The sequence below is a fragment of the Protopterus annectens genome, chromosome 9.part0, assembly GCF_019279795.1.
Source record: "Protopterus annectens isolate FY-2018-M chromosome 9.part0, PAN1.0, whole genome shotgun sequence".
Classification (NCBI taxonomy): Eukaryota; Metazoa; Chordata; order Ceratodontiformes; family Protopteridae; genus Protopterus; species Protopterus annectens.
Window position 1 is genome coordinate 849,180,535 of NC_056743.1, and position 16,240 is coordinate 849,196,774.

At 38.6% G+C, this 16,240-nt stretch overlaps 1 protein-coding gene across 7 annotated transcripts in view; it reads right to left on the reverse strand.

Annotated features, from left to right (window-relative positions):
• The window catches only part of RGL2 (ral guanine nucleotide dissociation stimulator like 2), a 791,449-nt gene that overhangs the window by 334,957 nt on the left and 440,252 nt on the right, over nt 1–16,240 (reverse strand). For all 7 annotated transcript variants that reach the window (XM_044083541.1, XM_044083538.1, XM_044083537.1 and 4 more), the window contains 3 exons: nt 15,326–15,382; nt 9,237–9,421; nt 7,566–7,702 (listed from right to left, as the gene is read on the reverse strand). In XM_044083541.1, the coding sequence (XP_043939476.1) occupies nt 7,566–7,702; nt 9,237–9,421; nt 15,326–15,382 (379 nt within the window). The remainder of the gene's footprint in view (nt 1–7,565; nt 7,703–9,236; nt 9,422–15,325; nt 15,383–16,240) is intronic.

Below are 16,240 nucleotides of genomic sequence, written 5' to 3' on the forward strand. Positions count from 1 at the left end.
ATCTCTACATCATCCAACCTTCTCTCCCTCTCATTCTCTTCATTCATCAACCCCTCAAAGTACTCTTCTCATCTCCTCAACACACTCTCCTCGCTTGTGAGTATGTTTCCCTCATTATCCGTTATCACCTTTACCTGCTGCACATCTTTCCTAGCTCGGTCCCTCTGTCTAGCCAGTCAGTACAGGTCCTTTTCTCCCTCCTTAGTGTCCAACCTTTCATACAACTCTTCATATGCCTTATCCTTAGCCTTTGCCACCTCTCTCTTTACCATGCACCTCATCTCCTTATACTCCTGTCTACTTTCTTCATCTCTCTGACAATCCCACTTCTTCTTTATATATTAGTATATATTATATTCTTATATATATATATATATATATATATATATATATATATATATATATATATTATATATATATTACATATATTATAATATTATAAAATAATTATAATAATATAATAATACATAATATAATATACTAAATTATATAATATATATATATATATATATATATATATATATATATATATATATATATATATATATAGGGTCTACATTAGAACATCGAAGTTTCAAAACTTCGAATGTTCTAATATTGAACCCCATTCAGCGAAATCTGAAAATATCAAAGCAACAGAAAAACAAATTGTTTCCTAGCGAAAGAATATTGTTGTCCGTTTCTGTTGCTTCGGTATTTTCAGCACTGTGGTGGAATGTTACGGGTCGGGTTTAGGTAAGTGTGCAATTGAGTGTGGGTTAGGTATGTGTGCAATTGTGTGGACGTGAGGGTTATGGTGGGTTAGGTGAGTTAGGGTTAGGGCGCGGGTTAGGTATGTGTGCGATTGTGTGGATGTGAGGGTTAGGGCGGGTTAGGTGAGTTAGGGTTAGGGCGCGGGTGAGGTGAGTGTGCGATAGTGACAGACCTTAGGGTTAGGGTTTGGGTTAAGGTAAGTGGATAGTTAGTGGTATGTGTATAGTTTAGTGTAGGGTTAAGGTGTAAGATTTGAGGTGTATGTGTGTGTGGATTGCTGTTTGTTTGGTGTGCTTGTGTTGTGTGTATGTGTTTTGGAACAGCAAATTTTTTCCCTAGGAAAAAATTTGCTGTTCTGTATGTTCAATGTTTTCAGCTTTCGCTGAATAGGGTTCGATATTAGGACATTCAAAGTTTTGAAACTTCGATGTTCTAATATAGACCGTATATATATATATATATATATATATATATATATATATATAGTATTATAATTATATAACATTGTATATATTAGGGTCTATTCTTGGGCCCTTGCTTTTTAACATTTATTAATAATCTTCATAAAGCATCCCTGCAAAGTACACTCATTCAATATATAGACAATTCAACTATAATTACATCCTCTAACAACACCTCAGATCTCCAAAAGTTAACACAAAATGCATTCACTTCCATCGAATCCTGGCTTAGTGAAGCTCAACTGCTACTTAATCCCAAAAAATCAAAACATTTACTCTTCACAACCAAACATCTGTCTCTAGACTTTAAAATATTCTCTCAAAACAATACAGAAATTGAAATTGTAAAAACAGCCAAATTACTTGGCATCACAACTGATGGCAAAGTATCCTTTGATAATCATATACTCACCCAAATCAAAAAGACCCATTTTAAGCTTGGCAAACTTTATAGGCATAAACTCTATTTGGACAAGTCTACCAAGTTGAAACTAGCTAATAGAATACTCCTACCCTCCCTCCTCTGTGTTTGCCCCATTTTCACTAACCTACACACATCTCTCCTGAACAAACTGCAGTCGTGCTACTATAAAATAGCTATGTTTGTCTCCAACATGCCAACTCACACACATCATTGCCTGGCCATTAAATCTATAAACTGGTTTGAGTTCCCTCATTACCTACATTACTCCCAACTTACTCTCACCCACAAACTACTAAATAATCCAAACTTCTGCACATCCCTTTAAACTATAATACAAACACACACCCCTACTCGGCATCTTAGGTCCTTTAACAAACAACTCTTAACCATAACTAAACCCAACAAAAGAACTGGACAATGTCTCTATTCCCATGTCATTGCCAAACTTTGGAATGCGCTTCCTCTCTCTATTATTCAACTAGACTCTTTAAAAACATTTAAATTTGCACTAAAAGAACGCTATCTCAATAACATTGTTTGTTATTGTAGTCATATGATTAAACCACCTTAAATGTTTTGGCCACTATACACTACAAATACTTTTACTAACTTAATGCAGTTGCAATTTACATGATCTGTCTTCATATCCAATCTCTTGCTTTCTTTATTTCTGTGGCTGAATAAACAGAATTGATTAAACAGTATTCTTACTTATGAGAACATACAAACAGAATTACTAAAAATTTAGCACACTGGGTTTATTTTCTTGTATTGTATACCTCTATAATATGTATTTGTCTTGTATATCTACTTCAGTTTGTATTATGTAAAAACTTTTTTGACTTTCAAAGTTAAGCTGATGTTATGTAAAAATTTCTGTGATTGTATGGAGCTTTTCTCCTCGGGCCTCCACGGTAAACTGGTCGTTGGGCCCATTGGACTTTCCTGGTCAACAGATGTCAATAAATTATTAAATTATATCTAGGTCTGTTATTAGGATGATGGTCACTGATAAAGGGGTGTAAAACATATGGAATATGTGGATGTCTGGAATGTCATCTATGAAATGTTTATACTCAAAGGATATGGAATGAATTTAATAAGAAGTGTCAAGTTGGGTTCCCTAACATTAGAATGTAAAATATTTCACGTGTCACATGACTTAGACCCTTTTGTATTCATTTTATCCACTTTCTCTGTTTTTTATTGGTATTATTGTGTACTACTGTTTTCATTGGACTGCATTAACTTGTATAGGTTTTCTACTGAAAGTGCTTTAGGTAACTTCTGTAAGTGTTTTAGGAATGAAGTGTCTTGTGAGTGGTTTTCTGCTACAGCTCTGAGGTAGTTTTTAATCTTTTTTTGTGTTATAATTTTTTATTATATTAGCATTGCAGTGACGGGCATGCTATTTTTTGTTTTGTTTTATATTCATATTAATTTGTTCATTTACATTTTTTGTTAATTTAATCTTAGTTTCCATAGTTAGATGTAGCCCTGGGATTCATTAATGCCAACAATAAGTGTACACTGTTCTGAGTAAACAGACAACACAAGCATAACTCCTACTGTCTTCCACCTGCTTTTAGTTTTCCTACTGATTTTCTTGCAGCCTTAACTATCAAGGGGGGATTCATAAAGGTTACCACAAAGTGTAGACTATATGTACACTTAATGTAATTGTTCTGAGTGACTTGAAAGCAGAAAAATGTGGTAGGGATTTTATTGAATAAAGATCATTTACACTTAATGTAGGCATTAATGAATCTGGTAGGCCTATTTTGCAATTAATGTCATTTTCTGATTGGATAATTGTAGTAAATATTTTATTTTGCCTTTTATTCTCTCACATTAAATACTTTGTATGAAAATTATTAAATTTCATTTCTAGGAGGTTCATTTAAGTGGACATTGTTTTTTGGGTTTGTATACATATAGTTTGTATGTGCAGCGTATGAAGTTATCTTTAATATGTAGCCCTTGTTTGTATTGTTTTTCTTTTTAATTCAATCTATCTGAAGATTTGGGTTTGGCAGGATTGTTTTAGGTAAGCTGTGGTGTTTTGGGTTGTGTGTTTGAATTTTGCAAGTACAGTGTGTGAACGTGAGCTTCTTCTTTCTAGTGAGTAACTTGAATATGCTTGGTTTACGGAATATAAAAGGGCTGATTACATACTAAGGATGCAGATAAATGTTTGATGATGCACCAAGGATGTAGACACAGCTTTAATGACATCCAAATGGTAAAGATACAGTGCTGCAGACTGTGTAGACCTTTCTGTTAATCACCACTCTGTGCAAATCTTCAGGCACTGTCACCACTGTTTGTGCATCTTGAACCATTAGACAAGTGTAACCAGTCACTGCAGGTCTACTCCATTTATACTTAAAAAACAAAACAAAAAGTCTTTAACCATTTGACAAGTGCAACCAGTCACTGCAGGGCAACTCCATTTATACTTAAGAAACAAAACAAAAAAATCTTTAACCATTAGACAAGTGTAACCAGTCACTGTCCGCAGGTCAACTCCATTTATACTTAAAAAACAAAACAAAAAATCTTTAACTATTAGACAAGTGTAACCAGTCACCGCAGGTCAACTCCATTTATACTTAAAAAACAAACCAAAAACTTCACAAAATATGCTTACAAAAATAATCAGAGGGCACACCCACATAAACCACATTCCTAGAAATGAAACTTACTTTTAATAAAATGAAAATAAATAAATAAATGCATACATACATACAACTAAAGCTTCACACACTGCAAATCACCAATACATGTGTGTGCGCATGCATGTGTGTATGTAAAAAATATATATATACATACACACTTCCACATTATACATACCCACATAAATCACAAGAAAAACTTTCATACAAATCATATCCTTACAAATTAAATTTACTTTAAATAAAATAAAAACATCATATCATTAATTAATTAAAACATAACTAGCAAAAGCCAAGTCAGAACATGGCACTGATGGCAAAACAGACCTAAAAATAACTAATCTAAAGTAAATAACATTAAGCTAACTGAACGCACACACTTACACTATAAAACTGACTGACCCTAACATAACCCTTATTACACAACTAGAGTAATACCCCAGACTTATCTAACACTGATACAAAAGATCAAACTTTACTTCAGGAACTGATGTTACTGCACTGATACAATAAGACCACAGTGTTATCTGACAATTTGTAAAAGGACTTAGATTTACTTCAGAATAGCAGGAAAAATAGCCACAAGAAGGCTAATTCCTGAAAAGCTACATAACCTATCTAAATCACTGTTCCATAGACATCTTATGCAGTTTATTTTCCACTGAAATGAATGGGAAACTGTAATCCAAACTAAACAGTAAAACATAAAAGGAACATGTAGGGTCTAATTCACGTGATAAATAAAGTATCTTATACTACAAGACTACATGGCTTGGTTCATAGATTAGTACTAGGCTCCACTGTCCTTGTGGGCCATTTTCAGCCTAGGCAATTACCCCATGTGAGAATCAAACCCTGCACCTTATGTTTGTAAAGTAAACACCTTAACCATTATGCCAACCTCCAAATGTATAGTACAAGTTTTATTTTTGCTACTTTTTCTCACTTGCCCACCTGCTGACCATTGATTGGGTCATTCCTCATGGCAGCACCCTTGGAAGAATGCATTCCCTGGAGTGAGAGATCTTTGGCCTAGTCATTCTCCTGGGGAGAGAGCCGAACATGCCAGAAGTGTGGTGTCATCATCTATGCAATACAGATTGGTTTTTACTACTTCAAGTCCTAAACCATTACTGCATGTGACCAGTAGCATGCTACACATTTCTGCATGCAATGGACCTTAGTAAGGCCACACCAAATGATGTGCACCTCTGAAAACCCTGTTCCTCCTTGATGGAAGTGCTCCCATGGGGTTGCTAGTTTCCAAAGGGAATTCTACCACACAACCAAGTCACCTTAGACATAGTCACAACATTATCACTCTCTTCCAAAGAAAATGGTTACTGTGCACGATATTTTGTGTCATATACCACCTTAGACATAGTCACAACATTATCACTCTCTTCCAAAGAAACTGGTTACTGTGCACGATATTTTGTGTCATATACCACCTTAGACAGTCACAAAATTATTAATCTCTTCCAAAGAAACTGGTTACTGTGCACGATATTTTGTGTCATATACCACCTTAGACATAGTCACAACATTATCACTCTCTTCCAAAGAAAGTGGTTACTGTGCATGACAGTTTGTATCATATACCACCTTAGACAGTCACAACATTATCACTCTCTTCCAAAGAAACTGGTTACTGTGCACGATATTTTGTGTCATATACCACCTTAGACATAATCACAACATTATCACTGTCTTCCAAAGAAACTGGTTACTGTGCACGATAGTTTGTATCATATACCACCTTAGACAGTCACAAAATTATTAATCTCTTCCAAAGAAACTGATTACTGTGCCCGATATTTTGTGTCCTATACCAGACCCTGCCCACAGTCATCCCTGTGCTTGTCCCCCCCATTCAACTTTGTCCCTGCCCTCCAGAAGGCATCCTTCCATCTCTCCCCCCAGGATGGGCATGTCCATCCTTCCAGCCTGCACCATCAAAGACCCGAGGCTACTAACTGAACTTAGGCCACCTGGGTCATAGTTAGGGCTTTATCCCTCCACACCACTGATGGGGCTGCTTTAGTGTAACTTGTATTTGTGGTCTATTTAATCTAAAAGGATTTGGTTATGATGAGTGCCATTCCCTAAATCTACAGAACAATTTTTAGTTTTGCTTCTTTTTCTCAGCAGTACACCTGCCGACCACTGGCACATCCCTCCTGGTTGTACCCTTAGTTGCCATCTAGCTGAGGTGCTGGTAGCACTTAACAAAAAAGTAGGGAAGTTTCCTACTGACCTGACCAAATTTCCCCTAGTTAACATAAATATCATTTTGTGTCCCTGCTGAAAAGAATCCAGTGGCCTAATTGGACTAGCCTGGTCAACAAAGTACAAATAAATAAATAAAGAAAAAAATATACATGTATGATATATTACACTTTCACCAAAGCAATCAGGATAAAAAAAGATATATGAAAAGGAGAGACCTAACTGGAGGGGATGGGACTGAAAAAGACAAGCAGAGGTAGAGTGACAGGCAGGAAGAAGGATAAACAAACTGAACAAGTACTTACAATATCTAGTTATGATCTTTCTGGGATAACATTCCCAGACTTTCATGCATAATGCTCAGTGGGTGCCTGTCTACTTTACTTGCATATGTATATACACACACACACACACATATATAAATATATATATATATATATATATATATATATATATATATATGCATGATTACAGTGTGTCACTTATTTGTTCACTGCAAATAGTATTTTTAATGCAGTCTGCATGTACAGCCACTTTATTCTGGAAATATTTCTGCATTGTGGGTGGCTGTCCAGTTCAGCTGCAGTCAACACATGCACTGTGTGTGTGTGTGTGTGTGTGTGTGTGTGTGTGTGTGTGTGTGTGTGTGTGTGTGCGTGTGTGTGTGCATGTATACATGTTTGCAAGGTGACATACGGAATCTGCATAAACATACACTAATGTGGAGGGCTGTACAACATTGCTAATGTGGCTACATAAGAAAATAGTGTGTTTGAGGTATCTGCTGCTACATGCATAGCTTTATGAAATCTGTATAGCATGCCTGCATTTGACTACATTGTGCTTTGGAGGTCTCAGCACTGTGAGAAAATATTTAACTTTCACCCAACTAATAATGTTTGCTACAAAGTCAGATTTTTTTTGTAACTAAAATCTAGAGCTCCCCAGGAATTTCTAGTACTCCAGGTAAAAAAAAAACCACCTGAGGCTATGAGTAGGACAGATTTTTTTTCATTTACTCACCGCTTCTAACATAGTTAGCTGTCCTGCAATTTGATCTGCCAGGAAAGCCAGCACATTTGATGCCTCCTCTTTTGTGGCACTTGTTACTGCTTCGAACCCTGTCACTGAGCAGGTGTCCTCCTTGTCATACTCTTCAGCTATACAACAAAAGAAACAAGATATTTAGAAACACAGAATCATTTACAGGTTTGTTTCAGAATGCAGTGCACTTTCTAACAACTGATGTTCAGGTCACATGTTTAAACTATATAGAGAAAATGTACTGTGATTAATTGGTACAAAATGTTTTTGCCTGACTAGCCTGGAGACAGAGATCCATGGTTTGTACTCCAGGAGTTGCAGTCTATGCCGTCTCATTGAGTTAGATGTGCACTGATCACAGCATTTGCAGGATATTAGGAGACAGTCTGAGCCACCTCCCTGTGTTAACAGACTTACGGGTTGTTCCATATGCCCAGCACATCAATAGTTCAGGATACTGCCCAGGCCCACTGAAAGGTTATGTTCTTCTGTGATAAGAAATGCTGTGGTTAAAGAACCACATCACTACATACTTCCGACTTCCTTTTATACGTTTTTTTTGTTTCTGTTTTTCACAGATATTAAACATCCATATCCCCATCATCTACTAACCTACCTATTGGGCTTTAAGGAGCTCTGTCATCTTATTGGACATGAAGTGGATTAGGGTGGCACCTTAACTTCGTGGAAGCTTTGTCAGAATAATGGGAGCATAGCACATGCTCAAAATGCCTTCACCCTAACACATTGTAGAAGTGTATGCATTTCCATGATCTGGTGCTCCCTTAACTCTATGGTGAGAAGCAAAAAAAAAAAAGTCATTCTTTCAAACTTTATCATGAGCACAAATACATTTTTAGCATTCCCTTCTAAATGCTGAGAATGCACTGCACACCATTAGCATCTGCTGATCGTGCCCCCAACACCTTGCACCCAAGGTAGCCACCATTATCACACTGCCCTAGTTACACCATTGATTTTTAAATTCTGTAAAATGTACCTGGTTACTGCATGCACCTAAGCTGGACTGCTCCCACCACTCCAACCCACCCTTGGAACACCCAGATTGTATGCTTTCTTGTCAAGACAAATCACATCAAGAATTGAGACCCTGTCTTTTCAGATGACAAACTCTCCATGGAGCATTGTTCTCATCTTCTTTGCCCAGAAATCAGGATAAAATCAGGGGCAACTCTTTAAACATTACTCTAATTCACTTAAAAAGTGAATAGAACAATGCGTTTTACATCAACATGCATTTTTTGAACAATACAAAGTATGAATCTCTAATGTCTGGCATTATAGACTGATACTAACCATCAGTGATTCATTAGAAACTTTATGAAGAACAGGTCAAACATATGATGCAGAATCAGGTGCAAAACCAGGAACAGTTGAGAGGTATGTCATAGAAGTTAAATCTCCCCAACAAAGGATGCTGAACACCCTGTTTCTAAACTGCAGCTAATAAGTCATGAGCAGTCTACCTCTCTGCCTTCCCTGAATCAGCAGGCTATTTTTATTTCATGGGAAAATCCCTTCATATAGCACTAATCTGTGACCTGGCGAAGGACAAACTGACTACGTACTGTGAATGAGTCTACTTCCTATAAAGACTCCTAAAGAAAACAGCCTTGTGGGCTCTCTCACCTGTTGTGCAGAAAGGAGCTGACCGGATCCGTTTCACCAAGGCCTGCAGGCGGCGCTCCGGCTCTGATCCTTTAAGTTTCTGCTGAAAGTACCTTGCCAGTCGCTGTACTAATGGTAACTCTAGGTCTGCTGTAAAATCTTCTGGGTACTGCTCCAGCCAGGATGAGAATACTGATGAGATGGTTCTGGAAAATCCAAGTTGGAATGAAAACAGCTCTTTGGAAACAGGAAATGTCTAACTACTTTACTGTTAATGACTATGCATAAATCAGTTTCCTTTGTTCACAAGAGTTTCCATTAAAAGGTCACACAAAAGATGGTGGCAGTAACTATGCACAGCCAATGTAGCAGAAGAAATACAGCACAGTGCTGCTAAGCAAAAAACAGTTATTAAATCTGTTTAATGTACGTCTACAAATTTTCGGCTACTTCATCCATTATAAAAAACAACTGAAAAATAAACATATTAAACTTGTAAATGCAGACATAAATTACACAGAATCAAATCTTTGAAGTGCTTATGGAGTAAATATTGTACAAGCCATAAAAGTAATATACAGTTGTACAATACAAATGATGATCCGTACACAAAAGCATATGTTAAGATAAAAACTGCCAGAGGCTTGATGTAATGATGAGCTATTAGAAGCACCATAAATTTCGTGAACATGGGGGCTGAGGTGAGATCACAGGGCAGGGACCCTGGGCTAATAGTGATTTTAATAAGATCTACCTTAAATTGTTGACTGCACACATCATCAGCACTTGGAACATCAAATCCAAAACACTGAAAGAAAAAATTTAAAGAAAACAAAAAAGTTCTAAAACATCATTTTTGTAGAGTAGCAAGACCCCTGCATTCCCCATGTGCGGGACTTCACCCCCCCCCCCCCACTAATTACATACACCAACTCTGAGATCGCATTGCAGCTGGGAAAGGGCAAAACCCCTCTCCCTACTTTTTCTTGATCTCAGACAATGGCGGTCAACATTTAATATAGACCCATTTTCATCTACCAGAAACAGAGATGCCTTTGGGACTTTTTGGTGATGTTTATGTGCAAGTAGGCATCCTGAGGGTCCAAACAGCACATCCAGTCTCCTTTCATAAAGCAATGGATGAATGTTTACTCTGACACCATCTGAACTTTCTCTTTCCTACAAACTCATTTAGGCCACATGTTCTTTGTTTTACTTGGTGCCAAAAAATAATCTTGAGTAGTGATGTTGACCTCCCTGCTATGATAAGATCTTTTGTGTGCCTATTTTTTTATTTTTTTCAGGATGTTCTCCTCCTGTCTTGCCTGCCCTTTTCTCTGAGGGTGTTTGATCAGGACTTAGGTGTTGGGGTACAGTTTCATGAAGGCATCTAAGGAGGGAATACTCAAGAGGTCTTGGGCTTGAATCTGTACGCCTGTTGCACTACTCCTGGGGTGGGGAGGGGATGGGGTCCATGGGCTACCCACCTTTTCCTTACATTAAACAGAGAAATTCTCCAAATTGGAGTTCAATAGGAGGCTCCCATGCCTTCTACATTGTTCCAAGTTGGTGACTGATGACTCCACTGTGGAGTCCATCTGCTTTGCCTAGTATTAGGCCTTAAGAAGTCTTTTGTGAGAGGGCTCTATTGACTCAGAGGATGAAGAGTGTCACTTTATGGCTTCTTGTTGCACAGAAGACTGCACAAGGCTTCTTTGGGATGCCTGCAGCATGGCCTAGGCATCCTCAACATACCCACTAGGCATACTGATTGTTTTTTGGGCATGATGGATGTTGGCAACTGTATAGGTGCAGGTGGACACTGCTGGATAGAGTTGGGCAATCAATGTCTGGTAGCAGGTAAGCTGACACACTTAACAGATCCTTCATAAAAACTTCCAAATATATGGGTGGTAATAGAAATGTTACTGAAGCAACTGACATGTAGTATCCTTGTTAGAGGTGGACTGACATCTGGGTGATCAGGTTATAAATAAGGCTGATTGGAAAGTGCAACCACAGGGACACACCTAGTCAGCAGAAATCATACTGATGGTGATGTAGTACTGTGCACCAACAACCGTAATGGCAATTGCATTGGGAAAAAGGCGTGGAAGAAATCTGGATCAGTAGAACTCTCACAGCACCCTCTTACAGAACGGAAAGGGGACTGTATGTTTAGGGCTTCCTGCTCAAGTTCCCAAATTACCTTGACCATTTTTTGTAGTCTAATTTCTGGGTGACAGAGATCTAGGGTGAATCTGTCTTTGGATATGATTGTAGTTGCTCCACAACAGAGATGGATGAACAAGCAAACACCTCTCTGTAATGTCCTTGGATGCTAAGGCTGTAGCAATGTCTGAAGCCTCTACATTAGCCATGACTGATATTAAAGGTGGTGCCAAGGTGGGAACTAGGATGAGGGATGGCACTGGAGGCTAGGCTGGGGCAGACATGTTTGATGAGGGATGGCACTGGAGGCTAGCCTGGGGCAGACACATGTTTGACGGGGGATGGCACTGGAGGCTAGGCTGGAGCAGACACACGTTTGACGAGGGATGGTACTGGAGGCTAGGCTGGGGCAGACACATGTTTGACGAGGGATGGCACTGGAGGCTAGGCTGGGGCAGACACATGTTTGATGAGGGATGGCACTGGAGGCTAGGCTGGGGCAGACACATGTTTGACGAGGGATGGCACTGGAGGCTAGGCTGGGGCAGACACATTCTTGACAAGGAATGGCACTGGAGGCTAGCCTGAGGCAGACACATGTTTGATGAGGGATAGCACTGGAACTAGGCTGTGGTAGACATGTTTGATGAGGGATGGCGCTGGAGCCTAGGCTGGGGCAGGCACATGTTTGACGAGGGATGACACTGCAGCTAGGCTGGGGCAGACATGTTTGATGAGGGATGGCACTGGAGGCTAGGCTGGGGCAGACACATGTTTGACGAGGGATGGCAATGGAGCTAGGCTGGGGCAGACATGTTTGACGAGGGAAGGCACTGGAGGCTAGGCTGGGGCAGACACATGTTTGATGAGGGATGGCACTGGAGGCTAGGCTGAGACAGACACATGTTTGATGAGGGATGGCACTGGAGGCTAAGATGAGGCAGACACATGTTTGGCAGCTAGATTTGAAGCCAATGCAGAACCTAACTATGCTCTTTATCCAGTTGACTTGTATCTTCTGGGCAACTGGGTAAATGAGAAGGCCTTCATCCAGACCTGGGGTGGAAACTACATGGACCTGCTTGGCCAAAAGACCTTTTCCATTAGGCAGGTGTTCAGCTTGCCCCAGCATCTCTTTTACATTTACTAGTTGAACTCTTAGAAAACAAGCACTGCAAGGCCTTATGTTCCTCACTGAAACAATATAGGTAGTGAAAATGGCTGCTTCTTGAAGTACCCCCCTCTTTAAGGGGGGTACATTTTGTGTGTGACGCAGACCAGATAATGGGGGGAGGAAATGGCACAAAAAAGCAAACAAAAAAAATGAAAAATAGAGAAAGAACATGTTTTACCTGGGACTTTAGACTACAAATCAGAAGATGTGTCAAAAAATTCTTTATCAATAAAATTACCATGAAATGAGTAGTCTGAATAAGCTCTTTCCTTTGTAACCAAAACCATGTTGCAAAAAAAAATAAAAAATGGAGAGATGGGAATACGGAGCCAAATGATATAAGCCAGACAGAGGGACTGAACACCCTGACGATTTCCAGGTGCCAAGCAGGCCAAACTTCTGAGGCATGTAGTACTAAATGTAAAAGAAGAAGCACCATGGCTTAAGACACACAACCGTTTTTAAAAACCTAAGAGCACAGGCCCTCAACCAAGAGGAAGTGAATTCTAGAAGACAGTAGCAAGGAAGAAGGCAAATGTCTACCAGAACTGTCCAGATGTAGTCTGGGTATTGGTCCAAAGTGTGTAGTTGTGTAGGATTTGAAAAGTTAAAACTAGTCCTAAACTTCTAACTCATGGGTAATGCAGGTCCTATAACAAATCACCAAGCTACTTTATTTACTACTTCAAAAGAAATACCCTATATGCATGTACATAGGGATGTATGTGTACATATATGTGTCTACATTCATCTCCTATACAAAAAAAAAATCAGTTTTAGTATTTTCTGTGACTTATTATCTTACCATAAACTGAAATGACAACTTAGCACTGCTCCATTGTCCATGGTGGAATAGTGCAATTAAGCTTTCAACAAATTATTTTTTAAACATATGAAAATTCTCTGTTTTAATTTTAAACCCACTTCATGGTTAGTCTATTTTTTCTTCAAAAGTATCCTGCATATATTCTCTGTACACTGATCCACAGAAAACTCACTCACCACACCCTAACATTTTATGCTTCCCATGTGATCACATACTCATAACAGCTTTGGCAGCTTTTCCCTACACAAACGACCCCACAAACAGTTTGTATATACAATTCTTTACTGGGGTGGAGCAGCGGTGTTGTGGTTATTACTGCTGCCTCACAGCTCTTGGCTCTGGTTCATTTCACAGCATGGTACTTTATGTGTATTTTGTATGTATCCCCTGCATCTATACTGACTTTTGAAAGGTGGCTCAGTTTCATGCTACATCCCAAAGACATGCAGTTAGGTGAATTGGTGATCTCCTAAATTGCCTGTAGGTATGCTTACAGTGTGTGAATAAGTGTGATCATGTGCCATGTAGTGGACTGGCATCACATACAGAACCATTTTTCCTTTTACCCAGTGTGTCATGACAGCTTCCTTCTCCCTTGCCACCCTAGACAGGATAAAATGAGTATGGAAGAATTAATGAACACATTTTTTACTGTCATTCTTAAAGTTTTTTATATAGTAAATCCACAACTTGACTATATGTTTCTTTACTGTTTCTATACCGCAAAAAAAAGACAACTTTGGTAGCAAAATAATGTACTCTTTCACAGAGAGGTACACAGTGTAAATTTTTAAATATGCAGTACTAAATGAAAATCAGTCCATAATACCAACTTTGTACATATACTTCACATTTTACGAGATGCTTTTCAAACTTTTTCTATCTAGTGACAGTCAACATATTTCACAAATCTATACAGAAGTCTACTGTGAACAGTGTAGGTCAGGTGATATGTAGTTAGGTACTCCATATGAATGTGGCTTGTGAACAGTGTGGTTCTTTTACAGTGAAAATGAGATATTGCATAGGTAACTAATGCTGCCTGCAGATATGCCATGGGTAAATGCATTAAAACAGTGCAGCAAATAAAATATTTCAAGGTACAGTGCAGGCAGTCAGGTAGAGTATAAGTCAAGTACATTGTGGGTAACTGAAATGTGCGACAGACAAGGTGTGAAAAGGTCTAATATAAGCTAAGTACCTTGCAGGGTAGATGAAATGTGAAGAGGCACAATATGGGAGGTCAAGTGCAGAATGAATAAGGTACATGTCAGGCAGGAATTGCGTTGTTCCTGTACTGTGTAGATTATGTGTAGTATAAACTGGTTACAATATGGACAGGTATGGGGAAGGTCACTTACTGGGCACATTGACCTGGGTGAGCAAGTGCAGTGTGAATTGGGTATACTGTGGTCAAGTATGGGAGAAGACAGTTGCAGTGCAGGCAATTTAATATATGACCAGGTATAACTTAATTCAGATATTACACAGATTAGACGCGACAAAGACAGCAAAGTGTGACTTAGTGTGCTGTGGGCATGTTGAGTGGCCACTTGAACACAGCTGGGGTATCATATAGCAGGTACCACTAGAGGCATGTCATCCGTGGCAGTAACACCATTATCACTATCGATTTACTAAACATTGATCTTATTTTTAGTTTTTTTTTTCTGACAGGCAAAATAAACATGTACCAATTAATTTGACAGAAAGAATAATGAAATACTGTAAATAGTGACTATACCAAAATAGAGAGGAAAACAAGTTCAGAGTCATGTTGCATTGCAAATGCAGACTCTTGTGAATTTTATTACTTTTATACAAATTATCCACTTCCAAGAAGTCATCTCCCCAGCACTATGCAAAGGATCACAGATTCCGCTTTAAAAGTAAGAAATAATGAACAAGAAGAAGGGATAAATAAATCAGGTCACTTACTTGAGTATCTGTTCTTCCTCTTCTGACTGCAGCTCTCCATTTTGTGAGATTTCTAATCTAGATGAAGCAGGTTACACAGAAATAAACATTAAGATCGTATTACTATATGACTGCACAGTCTGCATACCATTCATTTTGTATTTGGTTTTGCTTATTCTTCTCTCAACAGAGTAACATCAGCTAGGTGAATATGTTTGTTCTGATGAAAGCCTACAGAGCATTGGTCCGATTAAGTCATTGTACAGAGTCACACAATACATGTGTAGACTCGGACTTGGGTCAGTGGGACATAATTTGCATTTTTTTGTCTTAACCCACTAAGTCACACTGCCAGCCTATCGCATGTTAATAAAATACCAAAATATAATTCTCCAAACAGATGCAACACCCTTGCCAGAATGTGGAACACTAACTTACAGAATATGGGGCCCATGTGGTTAAAATTGCCCTTATAAAATGGGACTTAATCTAAGAATATGAAACAATAACCCTTGCAATATGACTCCTTGCCTTCAGAATATGGAATAACTATTTAAATGTGAAATAGCTACCCTTAAAAAGTAGAAGTTGCCTTAAATGGTGGGAAACTTAACTTTTATGTATTGAACACTCACACTAAGGAACAACTGATGTCAGAATATAAGACAATTCAATGTTTAGAAAGTAATATGCAACCCATAAAAATGTGAGACTCCTGTCCTCAAAATGCTTTCAGAAAGTGGAACACTTGCAGTCTGGTACCTTAAACAAATACCATGCTACCCCGGAAAATCCACTCAGTGCAGAATGCTGGGGGTGTCCATGTAGGGGGGGGGAGTTGTAAACATTGTTCAGAATAGCCCCTCTTTCAATGAGCTTAGAGCAAATCAACAAACATTGCTTTGGTGCTCTGAAGTGAAGTTAGAGATCAGAACA